Genomic DNA, 18,510 nt, shown 5'->3' with positions numbered 1-18,510 from the left:
CAGTGGAAACATATACATCTTTAATCCTTTCATCATAGTCTTTTCAAATTTTCTTTAATTTTCACTGAGGAGGCCTCTCCAGGGTAGCACTATAAAGCAACCGTCATTTGGGGTCAAGTATGGAGTGAACTTGCAAGAGTTCTACAAATCTTTACGAACTGCTTTTGTTTCTGCGATTTCATAGATATGTTTGAAGTCCCTTGTACTGCAGACAGCTGCGAGAGATCAGTTTTTGCCACGTGTTGTCACCAAACCAACATTCTCCCATCAGGGTTTTTTTTTTCTTTTTTTTCTTAGTTTGATTTTTTAAAACAGAGACGTCTGGAGTGAACCAAACACTGCAAGCAGCTGGGTGAGATGGTGATTACCCACAGGGCTTCTAAAAGCCTCGCTAGTGAGTGGCTCTTCCCACTGTGTAGCAACTCCTCTTACCTTATACAACGCATCTTGACTTTCTCCCTCATTCGAACACAGGACAAGGTAAGGCAGTTAGTATCCTGATCCTTATTTGACCAATGAGGAAGCTGAAGCTCTGAGAGACTAAGGTCAACCTATGACCAAGGTAACCCAACTTGCTGATGATAAGGCTGAGCCTAAAAACCAGGACCCCTGACACATCACAAGATCATGCCGCCTTGCACCATACTAATTAGGCTTTCTATATCTAGAACTTTCCCAAGAGAAGTCTGGAGAAGAGAGGGAGAGGGAGACAGGGACAGAGAGAGGTAAAGGAAATGGGAAAAACTATGGACATTTATCTCTTAAATTACAATTCATAACTAACTCATGTTGAAATCGAACATGTTTTTACTAATAAGTCAGCAAAGTCCAGTTAACAAGTGGTAAGATAGAAAAATTCCCTATTACACTGGACAGTATGTAATATTTCTTCCTGAGAGCTTGAGCTTTCAAATAAAAATCGATTTTCCTGAGTCTTCAGAAATCCAAGGTGGTAAAGACTTCCAGACTCATGGGCCCAAACATCCCACTGTTTTGGGCCACAGAGGTTTCTCTTCACTGTCAGTTAACCTGAATTCCTAAGAATTCCTGGAGGGCAAATAAAAAGACCCAGACACAGCCAGTCTCTTTTACATGACACAGTCTAATAAAGTCTCTAAGTGAGCTGACCTTCTGGTGCCAGGAAACCATTCCTGGAAGACTACAAACTAGTATTTCTGCAGATGCCCTTTTCTTAGATCATGTGTATTACGTATGTGTCCCTTGTAGTTTTTAAACATTTTAAAAATGTTTATTTTAGAGAGGGGGGCAGAGGGAGAGGATCTTAAGCAGGCTCCACTCATGACCCTGGGATCACGACCTGAGCTGAAATCAAGAGTCGGACACTCAACCAACTGAGCCACCAAGGTGCCCCTGTGTCCCTTCTAATACTGTATTTTTTTTTTAAGGCTTGGCCCCTTTTATGACACCTTCTTGAGAACTAGATTCTCTGATTCTTTGTTCTCTTCATTGGTAAAATCTGTTTCAGCTGAAACCTACTACTAAAAACAACTTTCATCTGAAAATCAAACCCTCAGCTTACTGGGGCAGGGGGGAAGGGTCATCACATATTCTTCTGTCAAAGGTCAGATAGTAAATACTTTAAGTTTCGTGGGCTACATAAGGTCTCTGTGATATATTCCTTCCTTCTTTTCTTTTAACAGTGCTTTAAAAATGTAAAAACCATTCCTGAGTGCCATAAAAAGGCCTCTGGCTGCCCCTGACCTAAACAATTAATTTTAGATGGGCCCTAACTAGCCCCTTTAGAATGAGTTAGAACAACTTATCCATACTTCTGAAGGCAAACCTCTGAAGGGAATTAAAGCTCACATGTTGGTAATTCAGAAGGGCTGGTGGTGAAAGGGGGTCCCCCAGTGTTCTCCCTCGAGGATATGAAGGGTGACCTTGACATTACTTGATTTTGCCTTAAGAAGCCTGCACCCAGGGAAGCTGGCCAAAAGGGATAAAATGGAAATGAAAGCACAAACAACAAGGCCCGTTTATTTTACATGGACTCCCGACGTATTTAATGTGGGAACAGCAGGCTAGTCATTAAAACCCTCTCTGGGCTTAATTCATTCAGCACACATCTCATTCATGCTCATGGGGCTAAAACGAGGTCAAAATGAGCACAAATCAAGCCCTGGAGAGGAATCCAGGCCATGGGAAGTGTCTCCAAGCTATGGATCCCAATTTCCACAAAACAGCTCAGCAGTTTCCACTAAGGGCAAGAGAACTTTAATACAAATGCCCTCTTTTTAAGCTGGCCCTTTCCCCATCACTCGAAAGTAGCTTTATTGATAGAAAGCAATTCATTTATTTAGACATACTCTTTTTAGGCAACTTTAACTTTTTCCACCGGCGTAACACCACTCTGTACTTCTCGCTTTCAGTTTTCTCTCCCAACACTTTTTTCAGGAGAACCCTCATCACTGTCTCTGTTTCTGCTTCTTTATCCTCTCCAATTAGAAGATCCAATGTATCTCCCACTTTCACCTGAAAATTAAAAGAAAACTCAGCCTTTACTGCATTTTGGGAAACATAGGCCAATGCAAATGTCCTTTTATTTTTTCTTTTTTTAGTAGTCTCTACACCCAATGTGTGGCTTGAACTCATGACCCTGGGATCGAGTCGAAAGCTCCCCCAACCAGGCACCCCACAAACATCCTTGGTTTGAGTTTCACCAGGTGACCACTCCCTAGAGGGGCAGGTGAGGAAAGGCAGTGATTCCTCTGAGGCTGTCCCTCATCCCTAGTGCCTCCAGGTGAAAGGGCCTCACTCACAGGATGCCCCAGACACACGTGCCCGATCCTGTCCACGTCCTTCCTTCAGACTTGGATGGCTTCCTACGGGCAGCCCGGGTGGTGTGGCTCAAATACCTCTACTAGATGATTGAAGGAGACACACGGAGGCATTTGTTTTGGTAACAATGACAAGAAACAAAGAGAGTGGGGCACAATCTTAGAGAATATGTGCATAGTAATTACTACCAGCACTGAGACAACCATTTCCAGTGTAACTTTTCACTGATTTCAACCCAGATGAGCTACATAATTGGGGACGGGGCAGTTTGTTGAAAATTAGTCACTGTGGAACAGTCAGCGTATCGCTTAGAGAAATGGTAAAGAAAAGGCCTAACACTGATTAGCCCTAGTGATGCCACATCATCAAGAAGATAGGACTCAATTCACCAAGACAGAATGCCACAGAAAAGAGGGTAGGGTTGGATGCAGACTCAGTAGGTTAAAAAGGCTGAGGTCAGACCCATTCTTGCCCAGATGGGAGCCTTGAGTTGAGTACTTCAGGGCCATGTCCTAGGGCAGTCCTATCAGTGTTGCTGGGGACAGCCTATGGTGGATACCTGGTCCTGGCAGCCCAGGATTCCAGAGGATCTGCCCAGTGACTCAGGAAGGAGCTAAAGTGACCCAGGTGCCAGATGCTGCTTCTACTGTAACATAAGCCAGGGATGACTGGGGCCATCTCCGACCTCTCACCACTGCTTCCAAGGAGGTGGGAAGCAACTCCGTGTGTGGGCCATGGACTCTAAGTGGGTACGCACGGCCATTCATTTATTTAGAGCCAGGTGAGCTGGAGAACACATGGCTGTTTAAAAGCTGACTGGAGGTTTTCTATTTAAGAAGTATTGCCACTTTTACTTTATTTTCAGTTAATGCTCTCTGAGGCAGCAAACATGTGTACCTCACCAGGGCAAGCTCATGTTTGTTCTCCCACCCATTCAAGGGCCCAATATTCAGTCCAAAACATGGGAACACACACCTGTTAGCCACAATGCCATACTGGTCAACCCAGACAGCTTAGAGCAGCTAGATGGGAACTCACACAGGAGCTGATGATAAACCTTAACATTCTCCTCTCTGGGCTAGGAAGCAGAAGGGCTCACACCACAAGCAGGCATGAAGACTGCTTCTCCCCTGGGCTTGAAGGTTGGGCTGACATAGGCATCATCTAAGGGATCTGTCCTCCTGTAGTTCTTATGCGTTTAATTGAAAATAAATGACCATTGGGGCACCTGGGTGGCTCAGTCGGTTAAGCATCAGATTCTTGATCTCTGCTCAGGTCATGATCTCACAGTTTGTGGGTTCGAGCCCTGCATTGGACTCTGTGCTGACGGCATGGAGCCTGCTTGGGATTCTGTCTTTCTCTGTGCCTCTTATCTGCTTGTGCTCTATCTCAAAATAAATCTAAAAAACTTAAAAATAAATAATAAATAACCATTGGGGCGCTTGGGTGGCTCAGTCGGTTGGGCGTCCGACTCTTGATTTCCACTCAGGTCAGGATCTTGCAGTTTGTGGGATCAAACCCCACGTCGGGCTCTGTGCTGGCAGTGTGGAGCCTGCTCTGGATTCTGTCTCTCCCTCTCTCTGCCCCTCCCCTGCTTGCATGTGCTCTCAAAATAAAAAAAAAAATTAAAATATTAAAAAAAAAAGAAGACCATTTGGCCCAACTATATGGACATTTAAAATCAACGTCCAGAAATACAAGGCTTGAGAACTCTGCTTTACATTTTTCAGCATAACTTTATTTCATTAAAATTCACTTTTTAGTAACATATGCACGTGACACAAAATATACAAAGTATAAAAGGATACACAGAGAAAAAGACAACCCTTATTGTGTACCCCTTCACAGATATACTGTGCATAATGTCTGTCCCTTAAAAGAGCAGGCTCGTGTGTGGCTGAGCAGCAGATCCCTTTGGTAGCTTACTTCTAAGGCAGAGAAAAGGGAAGGAATATTTCTCAGGGAGAGAATGAGTTTAGGAAGGCTTCAATCACCATAGTCCGGCTCTAAACACCCTTTGTTTAAGTCAACAGGGACCCAGCAGCACCTCCAGTACTCTGGGCCCCACCTGGTTTGCAGCTAACAGAAAAGGTTTGCTCAGCTACAGGCAGCCAGCTTTATAGATGCAGCATCAGAAAACTGCCTGACCCTTCAAGGCCAGCAGCCAGGCACAGCCCCATGCAGCAGGTCATGGTAAGGGAGGTGTCCTTTATTCTCTGCAACAGCCAGTCCTTTCTAATGTGGGAGACAGCACACCAGACATAAAGCAAAAGCGGATGGGATTACGGGCTGTTCCAAATATCTACATTTCAAATCTTCCCTTAGCTGCAGTTACTATGGCTACAGGCCTCCTAGTAACAAGGCAGCCCGAGTGCTAACACTGGCCCCTTCCCTCTGCTGACCCTCAGGAGAAATCTGGAAAGCAGCTGAGAAAACAGAACACCCAAGGCAGGATGAAGAAGCAGCAATTAGACTGTAGTTAATACTATCTCAAAGCAGGGGGAGAAAAATAGACTTGGGGCATTTGTAAATGAGGCCCTGGTACAGAGGCCGGTGCACCAAGAACAGGTCTTAGGAACGCTGTGGCCAAGGGGAGGGGGCAGGGCTACAACCAGGAAAAAGCAATTATGGGACAAGAGCCTAATCTCCAGATGCATGTCTGGAGTGCCTGATTTCCTGAAGCTCACAGAGCAATGACTGACATGCCGAACCTGCCGGGTCAGGTGCCATCAGAGATCGAGGACCTTGTGACCTGGCAGCTGAGACAGGCACTGTCCATTCAGCCGCAAGAACCTGTATGATCCCAGGGAACAAGGTCTCTGAAGAAAGCCTCGGTGCTCACCCAGGTCCATGGCCAACAGCTCACACCCTCCCTTGTCGAAGGGCAAAAGGATGTAGCTCAGGTCCCCCAGCCCCAGGGGGGGGTTCTGAAACATGAAACAAGCCTAATAGTAACCTACAAAAGTGTGTGTACCTTCCCTGGAACATTAGTTCCCTAGATACTAAGAGTTAGATTATGTCTGCCAATGCCTCATATGTCAGTGTCTTCCAAACTTTTTAAGGGTTTCTGTCATACACTTTTTGATTGTGTTTTGTTGACTTTAACTATCGTATTATTTTCCCAATTAGGAAAGTGATATATACTTGTAAAAAATTCAGAAAATAAAAAGAATGAAGAAAATATAACCCATAATGCCCCAGAGATAAATACTAGTAATATTGATATTTTAATTCCAGATATATGTAAAATGTAACTTTTTACAAAAATATGTAACTTTCACAGTATATTGTAACAACACTGGATACTGGAAATACATTTTCTTGTAACTGACTTCTTTCACATAACAATAGTATTGAAGTTCCATAGTATAATGGTTAGCACTCTAGACTCTGAACAATAGTATTGATGTGGGGCTGTCAGAAAACTGGGAGTCTCGGTTTTGACAGCCGCTGTGCACACAGAGCAGGGCACCCAGCAAGTGCTGGCGGGTAACTGCCGAAATGAACAAAATTCCACATCTGCAGAAGTCCCGTAGTCCAGAGTTACCTCTACATGGACCAACTGTTCTTTTTAGCCTATAACGATTTTATGGGACTAATGACTTGGAAGTTTAACTAATGGATTCTTGCCAATTCTGATAGTGGTGTGTCTTAAAATTTTAAAGACGAAGGGAAAGATTCATCTTGAAGTCACTTAGGCTGCAAAAGAGCAGGTAGTTTGTGTGAAGTTGGCTGGTGAGTCTCATTAGCCTGATCAGGCCCACAGGGAATCGCAGAGAGGGTAACACAGACACACACAGGAGACGCTGAAACCCCAAGTAAGGAGCCTGAGGGGAAACTAGGGAGGCACTGAGTACTGGCAGAGCAACAGACAAAAATATCTGGCTGTCATAATATCTCACCGTTCTGCTTTTCTTCCATAATTTTTCCCCATTCAGCCTGAGTTCGCCTTTGTAGAACGCATCTTCCACTTTGCTTTAAAAAAAAACACACACACAAAAACAACAAAAAAAACCAAATGCTTTGAAATAGAAATATATTCAAAACAATTATAGAGGTCTGAGAAAAACATCTGCCATTAATGTTTTATTCTGATAGTCACCAGCCTCTTCACAAAAGTCTCCGTTCTGGGTGCTGGGAAAATGAAAGTCAACTGCTCCCGTATGTACACACGACAGCGAGATCAAGGGGTTCTCCTGAATAGACGCCCACGTATGCTCGCACATCAGCACAGATAGGCTCGAATCATCGGCAGGTAATCAAAACTCTGACGGGGCTCTGCGAGGGCCGGCACTACCTCACCGGACTTCTGCAAAGCAGGAGCACCTGTGATTCACGACCACCAAAGGGCTCTGCGAGACAAACCAGGCACAACACGAATGTTGGGGCTATTAAAAAATCCTCTGCTAGTCCGAGCTGAGGTTGGGGAAATTCCAATCCAGCAGCTGCGGTCTGTCTTAATCACCAGGGCAACCGGACCAGGAGCCGGTGCCGACAAAAATCAGTGCCATTTTCTCTTGCTGCTCTGACTCCAGGGGAGTTCTATCTGGGTGGGTTTCTGCTTCATGATAACAGCACCAGCTACTACTCTGGGGAAGAGAGAGAGGATCCCTTACAAGTTTGCCAGATTTTAGAGAATACTCAGTAAATCCCGACAAGGGTCCCTATGGGATTGGTCACCCTTGTAAATCCTTAAACTTCATGGATTAAAAAATTAAACCATGCCATTAAATTAGGTCATACAGGTATAAATTACACATGGAGACCTTTCTGAATATATTATCCATACCGTGATTCTTACCTTGTATGCAGTATGCACACAATGAGTGCTAAAGGAATGAATGAACAATGAGGGTCACTATTATAGAATTAGTCTAGCAGAGAGAACAAGAATACTAGAGAAATCGTGAAAGTTACACTTAATATCTCTGGGCACTATATGTGAACACACACAGTACTTTCTTCATAATAGCTAACATATATTGAGTACCTACCATGTGTTAGGCACTGTTAAAATGCTTTAGATGGAGGAGAGAGATACTCATTTAATCCTAGCAACCAGCTTCTAAGGTGTTATTTTACATTATACAGATGAGAAAACGGACACTTAGAGAATTTAAGTAACTTGCCCAAGGTCACACAGCAAACCAGGACTGAAACCCCAGGAGTCTAGCTGCGGAGCCTGCATTCTTAACCACCACATTCTCCTGCTTCTGTTGCTTCTAAAAGGGACCTTCTCACACTGTGGCATTTGTGAAACCCATGTACGGCTTCTTCTTACTATACACACCTAACATAGTCATTACTTCCCTCCTCAAGAAGTAATCAGTGGTTCACCTTAGAGTCAACTGTGTCTTAGATCAGGGAGAGGTGGCACCTGGGATGTGCAGGCAGTCACTTGACTCCTCTGGAAATCAGTTTTCTCACCTGTAGAATGAAGTAACCGAACAGGTTCCTAGAAGTCCTTTCCTAACTGTGGTTCCTCCTCACCATGATATGGGCTGAGTGGCTGGAAACGGTGCATTAACATAACAAAAAGACAAAGGATTTTGTAATAAAACGCGCATCGTACTTACTTTCTTCCAACATCTAGGCCTGTCTTTAGGATAACATCGTACCGAAAAGACTGCACTACTTTCTCCAGGTCTTTATAGTCTCTGACCACGCTAGGGTCGTCCTCCAGCTCCTCCTCCCGCTCACTCATCTCGCCGTGGCTCTCCTCATCAGAGTCCTCTTCAGCTGCGGCTTTCTGCAGAGTCTTTTCAGTGGATTTTTTAGAGCCTGTATTACTTTTGAGTCTTATGGAAAATGGGAAAATGTATTCTGGGGATATGAAAAGCCTGGGGAGTCTCCGTGAGAAAACGTTATGGAAAAATGTTTTATAATTTGATGTGTTTAACTTGGTACTAGAAAAATATAAGTATCGATTCCAGGAAGCACAGAGTTTGTACGAAGGTGTCCCTTGTAGTGCTCCCCAGAGTCCAATCCAGGCATCTGGCTTTCTCAAAACGCTGGCAGGCAATCTGACACTGGTCATAGCCATGGCACACAGAACCTGAAACAGATGATAATTCAGTTTTATTTCACGAGTGCAGCGTCCTGGCATTCTTACAACACAAACCATACATACCATGAACACTTAATATCCAGCACTATACTTAGGCTCCCCTACAAAAGACCATATTGGTCTGCACGTACTGAGGGCCACGCACTGCACCGTGGTGAGTCTTCTAGCTGTGCTTACCTCACAGGGTGCTCGTGAGGGTGGAACTAGATACTGTGTGTGAAAACACTGCTTCTCTTCTCCATCCCCCAAATTAACTTGGATACTTATTGCTACTGAAAAATATTAACAATAGTTCTTAATGATATTAAAAAAAGAAAAGATCTCATGGTGCCTGGTGGCTCAGTCGGTTAAGCTTCCGACTTTGGCTCAGGAAGTTCATGAGCTCGAGTCCCACATCAGGCTCTGAGCTGACAGCACAGCGCCTGGAGCCTATTTCGAGTTCTGTGTCTCCCTCTCTCTCTGTCTCTCCCCTGCTCACACTCTGTCTCTGTCTCTAAAATAAAAATAAAACATTAAAAAACTTGTATCCACCAAGTTAATATTAAGAAAAAGAAAAGGTCTCACGGAGAGAAAAAGTATTTATTGGCATACGTTACATCTCTACAATAATGACTTTGCTAAGGAAAGACACCAGGTCATGACTTCACAAAACCCAGAGTGAATCTCAGCTTTGTTTCAACCTCCAACCCTACCAAATCAGAGGTAGGGATGAGCAAATTGGACAGATCTGCATTTTACCTCCTTTTACATCTTCCTCCTACCGTTTAACAGAGGCATTAGCTAGCAGAGAAGGAAGGGGCCTAGAGACCCACAAAGTAGGTAATTGTTTCCTGAGGCACCGAGGTGCTGACATGCCAGAGAGTAGTCAATTCCTGTATTACCCCAAAGACAGCAGAAACCATCTCATTATGATGGTAACAAACCTTCCCAAGTACATCAAGATGGTTTTAGAGACCATGATTTAGTGATTTGAGAAGGGTTGCCATATGGTCAATATTCCCATACCTTAAGTCTGAGAATGACTTTCCATGGTGCCAACGCTATACTTTCAGACAGATTTCTTTGATGATGGTTTGAAGGATTTTTCCTTCCTACTTTCCATTCATCACAAAACTGACAACAGCAATTACCTGTAAACCCACTCAAAACCACATAGCTAGCTACTTCCAAGTTGTATTTGTTAACATTTTGGGCCTTATTTTTGTTGGCATGAATGAGGCAGACAACACAAGCTCAAGTCTGTATCTCACTGTTCTTGGGACCCCAATCTGAGTCTTAACTGAGAAGTAAAGCAGGCATAAATTAAGGGTTGTTTTTCAACACAACTAGAATTTGAAATAATTTTTTTTAAGCTTTTTTTTTTTTTTTTTGAGAGAGCACATCTGCACACGTAAAGGGGAGGGGCGCAGAGAGAGAGAGAGAGAGAGAGAGAGAGAGAGAGAGAATCCCAACCAGCCTCAGCATTATCAACTCAGAGCCTGATGCGGGGCTCGAACTCATGAACCGTGAGATCATGACCTGACCAGAAATCAAGAGTCGGAAATTTAGCTGACCAAGCCAGCCCCACGTGCCCCTAAAATAATTTTTAAATGCTATAAAAATCCACAGAATACTCTAAAATACTGAATGGAAACTATTTGAAGCACCTTAAAGAGAAACATTGAGAAAAATCATTTTTATACACATTTTATCTAATTTAGTAGAGAATCAATAATAACGATGCATAGAAAAAGCCTTAAGTTTTCTAGAAGCAGGGATAAAGAAAGAAAATAGTATATTTCAGTAGTTCCTAAACTTTGTATTTCATGGATTGCTACAATAAAAAATTAAGGGGTGCCTGGCTAGCTCAGTCAGTGGAGCATTTGACTCTTGATCTCCAGTTGTGTGTTCGAGCCCCACGTTGGGTATAGAGATTATTTAAAAATAAAATCTTTAAAAAAAAAAATTTTTTTTTAACGTTTATTTATTTTTCAGACAGAGAGAGACAGAGCATGAACGGGGGAGGGTCAGAGAGAAAGGGAGACACAGAATCTGAAGCAGGCTCCAGGCTCTGAGCTGTCAGCACAGAGCCTGACGCGGGGCTCGAACTCACGGACCGTGAGATCATGACCTGAGCCGAAGTCGGATGCTTAACCAATTGAGCCACCCAGGCGCCCCTAAAAATAAAATCTTAAAAAAATTTTAAGTTACCTAATGGTGGACTTTTTATTTTTCCAAGTAAAGATATTTTTTAAGGTAGTAATTGCTACTCTTATACCATAATTTAAGAGAAAGATTTCAATGATTATATATGAAACATATTTTCATGGCAGAAAATTTGAAAAAAATATTAAGAAAATTCAAACCACCCGAATCCACTCTATGACAATCACTGTTAACATTTTAACATATATTCCTTACAGTGTAAAATGTTAAGAAAAGTAATTCTCTCATATGCAGAGCCTTTCATACCTTCCCACCCACCAAAAACACACAGGAAGGTTAACCTTAAGTAGCCAGAGCTCTCTATCAGCCTCAGAAATTCTATGTTGGGCCTAAGTTGTAGACTTGTTAGAATTTATCCAGGTGATGTCCAAGTTATAGGCCTAACAGCCCTGGCTGAAATCACCACTAACTGTTGGGCCTAGACCAGATCAGTTAATAAGATGCTCTTGTAATACAGAAGATGAAGATTGGCATTAATGATGATAATCTGCCTATCTTTAGGTATTTTTCAAACTGTGAGCCATGAGCCATTATTAATTTTTATTTTTTTTTTAATTTTTTTTTAACGTTTATTTATTTTTGAGACAGAGAGAGACAGAGCATGAACGGGGAGGGTCAGAGAGAGAGAGGGAGACACAGAATCCGAAGCAGCTCCAGGCTCTGAGCTGTCAGCACAGAGCCCGACACGGGGCTCGAACTCACGGACTGTGAGATCATGACCTGAGCCGAAATTGGACGCTTAACCGACTGAGCCACCCAGGCGCCCCTAATTTTTACTTTTTAAGAACACTGAAGAGTACAGAAAATATTACAGCGCATCACATAGTAAATACTGCTTTATGAAACTTCCATTACAATTACACATACATATATAAGAATATACACACACACACTGGGTCATCATGTAAAATGTATTTACTGTAGATAATAATAATAAAAAAAAGTCAGGGGCACCTGGGTGGCTCAGTCGGTTAAGTGTCTGACTCTTCATTTCAGCTCAGGTCATGATCTCAAGGTTTGTGGGTTTGAGCCCTGCATTGGGCTCCGTGCTGGCAGTAAGGAGCCTGCTTGGGATTCTCTCTCTGCCCCGCCCTGGCTCTCTCTCTCAAAATAAAAAAAATAAAAACTTTAACTGTTTTTTAATGTTTATTTTTGAGAAAGAGAGAGCGCGTGCGTGAGAGAGGGAGGGAGGGAGGGGCAAAGAGAGAGGGAGACACAGAACCCAAAGCAGGATATAGGCTCTGAGCTGTCAGCACAGAGCCTGACGTGGGGCTCAAACTCATGAGCCATGAGATCATGACCTGAGCCAAAGTCGAATGCCCAACCAACTGAGCCACCCAGGTGCCCCAATACAAACTTAAGAAAAAGTATGGGGTGCCTGGGTGGCTCAATTAAGCATCAGGTCATGAACTCATAGTTTGTGAATTTGAGCCCCTTGTCAGGCTCCAAGTTGATAGTGAGGAGCTTGTCTGGGATTCTCTCTCCTCCTCTCTCTGCCCCTCACCTGCTCACGCTTCTCTTGAAATAAATAAATAAACGTTAAAAAAAAATTGAAAACGCTGATCTAAGTGACTTTAGCAAAGTGTTTTTTGCTATTAGGTATAATGCCAAAGGCCATATGTATGCCTGGAAGCTGAGAACCCACCTGCCTGTTCCCCTCAATTAACAATAGCCCCAGAGCCATAGGGTTTGCAGAAATGGAAAGGGCACCCTCTCAGGGATAACTTTGTGCAGAGTCCTCATTTTACATATGAGTACAAATGAGACTCGGAACAATTTAACAACCCACTAAGTCATACAGCTAGTAAACAATCCAGTCAGGATTCCAATGACAAGTCTTGACACTCACTGTTTACTATGGGTCAGGCGCTCCTCTATTAACTCATTTATTCCTTCCAACAAGCCCATCTCAGTTACAGGGTCAGACAAATACTCAGTGGATTCAAACCCAGGCTCCCTGGCTAAGTCAAGGCTCCATGCTGAAGTGCCTGTCTTCTGACTCTAAGTCCACTGTTCTTTCTGCTACGCCATGACATTTATTGTCTCGTTTTCTCTTGAACAAAAACCAACTTTCACCAACTGCAATACTAGAGAGAATGAATAGTTTCAGGAGCAGAGGAGTGGCAGGAACTGTCACCCCGACTTAGGAGAAATCCTAAGGGGTGCCTGGCTGACTTGGGTGGTGAAGAGTGTGACTTGATCTCATGGTTGAGTTCGAGCCCCACGTTTGGTGTACAGATTACTTAAAAATAGAATCTTAAAAAGAAGGAGAAGAAGAAGAAGAAGAAGAAGAAGAAGAAGAAGAAGAAGAAGAAGGGGAGGAGGAGGAAGAAGAAGAGGAAGAGGAAGAAAAAGACGAAGAGGAAGAGGAAGAGGAAGAGGAAGAGGAAGAAGAAGAAGAAGAAGAAGAAGAAGAAGAAGAAGAAGAAGAAATCCTAAGAGGAGACATCCTCGGGGAGGGAAGTCCTGTCTGTCAGTCCCTGGACTCCCACATTTCTGTGCTGAAGCCCCACCTTTATATCACACTGTTGTGTCTTGTGAGGAATGCTTGGATAGGATATTGCTCTTTGTATATATCACAAATAGATCTCATTTACCTACACTAGGAAACTTTTACTAGCACAAAACAAGAATTTTAAGATTGTACTCACATGGAAATACAATAAACATAACCAAAATGTCAAGCCAAGTATTACCTTCATGTTTATTAGCTACTACTCCCTCTTTGTGATCTGCTTATTCTCTAGCATGCAAATGTCAGTAAATGCTGGAAGTTTAGATAAAATTTATGAACATAAGGGGCGCCTAGGTGGCTCAGTCAGTTAAGCATCTGATTCTTGATCTCAGCTCAGCTCTTAATCTCAGGATTCTAAGTTTAAGCCCTGTGTTAGGCTTCATGCTAAGCGCGGAGCCTACTTAAAAAAAAAAACAAACTACGGGGGCCCTTGGGTGGCTCAATGGTTTAAGCATCCGACTTAGGCTCAGGTCATGATCTCGTGGTTCGTGAGTTTGAGTCCCATGTCAGGCTCTGTGCTGACAGCCTCAGAGCCTGGAGCCTGCTTCGGATTCTGTGTCTCCCTCTCTCTCTGCCCCTTCCCTGCTCTCTCTCAAAAATAAACATTTAAAAAACATTTTAAAAAAAGATTAAACAAATTATGAACATAAAATTGAGAAAACACATTAACCTAATTTTTGCTGGAGATGATGACCATTTGTAGCAATGGACACCCAGGGCCACGGGGTAGAGCCTGAGAACCCAAGTTCTATCACAGAGCTGATCACTGGTCAGAGGAGGAGTAATGGAGCAGAGTGCTAACCAGGCCCCAACCCCTCTTCGACCAGAGCAGCAGTGCTGGAAAATACTGAGGTCCCTTGTATTTCACTTGGAAAAAGGATTCTACTAATGGGAAAAAAAAAATGTCCTTTTAGCATGGCTTCCCCCCTCTTCCAGGCTCCACACAAGAGCCACTCTCCCTCTCCACCCTCCCCTTCCCTTTTCCAAATTCATGTTGCACCAATGCTATGTGTCTTTGTACTGTTATTATCTTCTAAGCTCTATGGGTAGTGACAGGGCAAGAATTGTGTCTCATTCCTCACTCCCATCCCCATTAGCTTGGCACACACAAACACCAGTGAATACTTGCAGACTCATTTTCTAGAAATGAAAGGAGCATCCTACCCATTATCACATCCACCCTACACTCACTCATTTGCCTGTATATGCTAGGTAGCCAGCTAGGCTAGGCTTGGGGATAGGGGATAAAACACAGCCCTTGCCCTCAAGGAACTGCTATTCAAGGGGAATGTGGGCAAATTGGCTGTCAGAGAACTTAAGTGAAAGCTAAGGTCCAAAGGAGGCGGGACCCTATATAGGCTAATGCCTGGAGCAGGGACGCCTGTGAAGAGTTCTAACTGCAAAGGTGGCCTGAAACAGAACTTGGGGGGAACAGCAAGTTACAACCATAATTTTTCGCTTTCTAATGGACCATTCTCATCAGCATGCTGTGACTTCTCTCACTAAAAAGCCAACCAACCTTCTCTTAATGCCACTAACTCCCAGCTACAACTTTTGTTCATCTTTATAACAAAAGTCAAAAGTGTTGTCTATGCTCTCCTCAACGCCTCTCATTTTCTAACTCCAAAAGGTCATTTATGAGTCCTCCTCTTGTCTGACCTCTCAGCACATCTGAAACCAGTGATCACTCCCTTCTTCTTCACTTGGCTTCCGGGACACCTTGCTCTTGGTACTCCTCCTGGTGTACCGTCCCTGCTGTCCTCCCTTCTCCCAGACATCTTAACGCTGGTGGGCCCCTGGGCTCAATCTTTGGCCTGCATCTCTTCTACGTGATTCATCAGTTTTGACAAATGCGTATCAAGACACCAAACATTTCCATGGTTTTAAATGCCGTCTATATGCCAACTACTCCCCAGTCTACATCCCCATTCCAGATCTTTCTCCCAAATTCCAGACATGTATATCTGTGCAGAAAAGATTTAATATAGCAGGCCTGAGACTGCTATCCTTAGAAAGGCCTGCTTACAAGGTGGGCCCCCAGCTGGCATCTGGAAACTTGGGATTTCAGGACTCTCACCACTCTCAGAACTGACAGGAGTAGCTCACCGCTGTAAACTGTTTGTACAATTTCTTATGATGAACACCTGCTTTCCTTCTGGGAGTCTTGAATTTTGGTACATGCTAGGCAGAGAGTGCCTATATGACAAAAGCCTATAAACACCCTGGGCAAAGTCCCTAACGAGCTTCCCTGATAGATAGTATTTCACATGTCACAGTTTGTTGCTGGGGATTTAAGCCTGTCCTATTGAGTCCACTGGGAGAGGACTCTTAAAGGACTGCACCTGGTTTCCTCCAGATTTTGTCCCGTGCATCTTCTCCCTTTGCTACTGTGCTTTGTATCTTTCTGCTGTGATAAACCCTAGCCCTGACCCAGAGCCAAGTCCTGTTGAATCTTCCTAGTGAATCAGTGAACCTAGGGGTGGTCTTGGGATATTGACACAATATCCAAACGCTTATTTGACATCCCTGTTACTTTGGGTGTGTAACAGGTATCTCAAGCTATACTGGTCCCAAAACAAACTCCTGACACGTCTCCAACCCCAAATCTGTTTCACCTGTAGCCTTCCCCATGTCAGTACATGATAACTCCACCCTTGTAGGTGCTGAGAACAAAAGCTTCCGGTAATTCTTGATTCTCCCTCATACCCATACCCAATATGCCAAGAGGTTATTATGCTGGCTGAATCTTCAAAACACGGTCCGTATCCCATCACCTCTCACCACTTCCACTGCTTCATCACCAGGGATACTACAAAGGCTCCAGTAGAGTCTATTTTCCACAGACCAGTCATTCTTCCAAAAATAATTTATACATGGGGCGCCTGGGTGGCGCAGTCGGTTAAGCGTCCGACTTCAGCCAGGTCACGATCTCGCAGTCCGTGAGTTCGAGCCCCGCGTCAGGCTCTGGGCTGATGGCTCGGAGCCTGGAGCCTGTTTCCGATTCTGTGTCTCCCTCTCTCTCTGACCCTCCCCCGTTCATGCTCTGTCTCTCTCTGTCCCAAAAATAAATAAAAAAACGTTGAAAAAAAAAAAAAATTAAAAAAAAAAAAAAAAAAAAAAAAAAAACCAAAAATAATTTATACTTTATCACTCCTACAAAAGCATGGAGAAGAGGAAGGTCCCTACTGTAGCTAACAGGCTCCATGTGATCTCGTCCCTCCGTTCCCTCTCTGACCTCATCTCTTGCCACTCTTACCTTTGCTCTCTCAGCTCCAGCCACACTGACCTTCCTGATGCTCCTCACATACAACAGGGACATTTCTGGTTAAGGTCTCTGTCCCAGCTGCACCCAGAACTCTTACCCCACACACCTGCATAAGTAACTTATTTTCTTAAACTTTTTTTTTTTTAACGTTTATTCATTTTTGAGAAAGGAAGACAGACAGAACATGAGTGCGGGAGGGGCAGAGAGAGGCAGACAAGAATCCGAAGTAGGCTCCAAGCTCTGGCACAGAGCCTGATGTGGGGCTCGAACCCATGGACGGTGAGTTCATGACCTGAGCTGAAATAGGATGCTTAACTGATTGAGACACCCAGGCACCTCTCTTCAACTCTTAACTCAAATGTCACCTCAATCCTGTCTACTCATTCCAATTCTATTTAATAAGCTTTTTGCCCTCCCAATCATCCCTTACTCCGCTCTACTTTTCTCCTCTATAGCACTTATCACCTATCATATCATACATAATTTACTGGGTGTTTCTTTCTCTTTTTTCCTTTTTTGGGACTGTTTCCCCTAATAGAATATAAACTCTACCAGGGTAGAAATCTTCATCTGAATTTGTTTACCTCTGCTGAATCCTAAGGGCCTCAGAAGAGTGCCTGGCACATGGTGGGTGTGCTTAATTAGCCACCGTGAAACGAAAGTAGATCAGGAGAATTGGAGCATCAGAATGAACCCAGAAAAGATCCCACAAAGTTGGGGCTCGATTGAAGTGCAAAAGGCTAGATTTCGAAAGACCCTGCCCATAGAAGTTTGGAATTGACCCAGAGAGCACGTGAACCATAGAAAGATCTTAAGCAGGGAAGTGACCCGATAGAAGTACATTTCAAAAGATTATTATTATTATTATTGCTAATCACGTGGACGTGAGTTGCGAGGATGAAAACGGCAGGCATCCCGGAGGTTTGTGGTGAGATCTTCAGGAGAGATATAAGATACGTGAATTAGTCGAAGGCAGTACGAAATCAACGTCTGGGAGAGGCAACGTTACCCTTGACCTGCGGGACACTGGGAATCGCTCCACGTTCTGAGCCTGTTCACTACTCCATTAAGAACCTGTCCTAACTGCTTTGCGGTCTACTGCAACTGCAAATCCTCCCTTCTCCTGGAGACCTCAGACTGAGCACCGAAACGGGGTCGCGTTCCCTGGCATACTCCCCACCCCCGCGGACTGCGCACCTTCCCGGGTCCTCAAGGTCAAAGGAAACTGGACACCTGCGTCCTCGAGCTCCGGGTCTGCGTTTGAAGCCAGCAGTAGCTGCCGGGCCCAAAGGCGGCGTGCCTCGGCGCGCCGAGTGCCCACGACCCCGCAACCCCTGGGTCCACCGGGCGTCCTGAGGCTGGCCGGGCCGGGGCAGGCAGGACGCGGCAGACTCACGCGGAGTCCTGGCAGGAGCGCAGGCTGGGTAGAGGCGTTCGCCGCGCCCCTACTTCACGAGTGCGCGCCAGGAAGCAACAGAGTGGGCGCCAGGCGGGGGCACAGCACGCCCGACAGGGGCGCAGTTACCTGCAAGTCAGGGCAGCTCCTCCCCCCCGTCGATCCCTCCCCGTGGCCTTGCGGACGGGGCCTCCAGGCCCCGCCCTGCCTTGCCCCGCCCCTTCCGTCAGCGCCGCCGCGGCGAGAGCGGGCCGGGCGGGGCG

General features: G+C 44.6%; 1 protein-coding gene across 4 annotated transcripts; it reads right to left on the bottom strand.

Annotated features, from left to right (window-relative positions):
• Positions 1-1,996: 1,996 nt before the first annotated feature.
• Positions 1,997-18,455, bottom strand: MTRES1 (mitochondrial transcription rescue factor 1). 4 transcript variants are annotated; one of them, XM_060616302.2, is made up of 4 exons: positions 18,049-18,452; positions 8,376-8,854; positions 6,702-6,774; positions 1,997-2,493 (listed from the first exon to the last, which is right to left on the bottom strand). In XM_060616302.2, the coding sequence occupies exons 2-4, from the start codon at positions 8,840-8,842 to the stop codon at positions 2,314-2,316; spliced, it is 720 nt and encodes a 239-aa protein (XP_060472285.2). In that variant the 5' UTR covers positions 8,843-8,854; positions 18,049-18,452; the 3' UTR covers positions 1,997-2,313. The 4 variants fall into 4 exon arrangements, with proteins under 4 accessions (XP_060472285.2, XP_060472287.2, XP_060472286.2 ...); XM_060616304.2 differs by having other exon boundaries at positions 18,377-18,439; XM_060616303.3 differs by lacking the exon at positions 18,049-18,452 and adding an exon at positions 9,044-9,151.
• Positions 18,456-18,510: the final 55 nt, after the last annotated feature.

The sequence above is a fragment of the Panthera onca genome, chromosome B2, assembly GCF_046562875.1.
Source record: "Panthera onca isolate mPanOnc1 chromosome B2, mPanOnc1 haplotype 2, whole genome shotgun sequence".
In the NCBI taxonomy this organism is placed as follows: domain Eukaryota; kingdom Metazoa; phylum Chordata; class Mammalia; order Carnivora; family Felidae; genus Panthera; species Panthera onca.
The sequence above is the reverse complement of the archived record's forward strand: the minus strand, read 5'-3'. Positions and strand labels throughout refer to the sequence as shown.

What these genes read in the sequence shown, in the direction of transcription:
- MTRES1 (XM_060616302.2), bottom strand. Translation starts at nt 8,842, where the DNA reads ATGGCTATGACCAGTGTCAGATTGCCTGCCAGCGTTTTGAGAAAGCCA. An exon ending in GGCCTAGATGTTGGAAGAAA is followed by an intron (nt 6,775 to 8,375) that starts GTAAGTACGATG and finishes TTTTTTTTAAAG; the next exon opens with CAAAGTGGAAGATGCGTTCT. An exon ending in TATGGAAGAAAAGCAGAACG is followed by an intron (nt 2,494 to 6,701) that starts GTGAGATATTAT and finishes TTTAATTTTCAG; the next exon opens with GTGAAAGTGGGAGATACATT.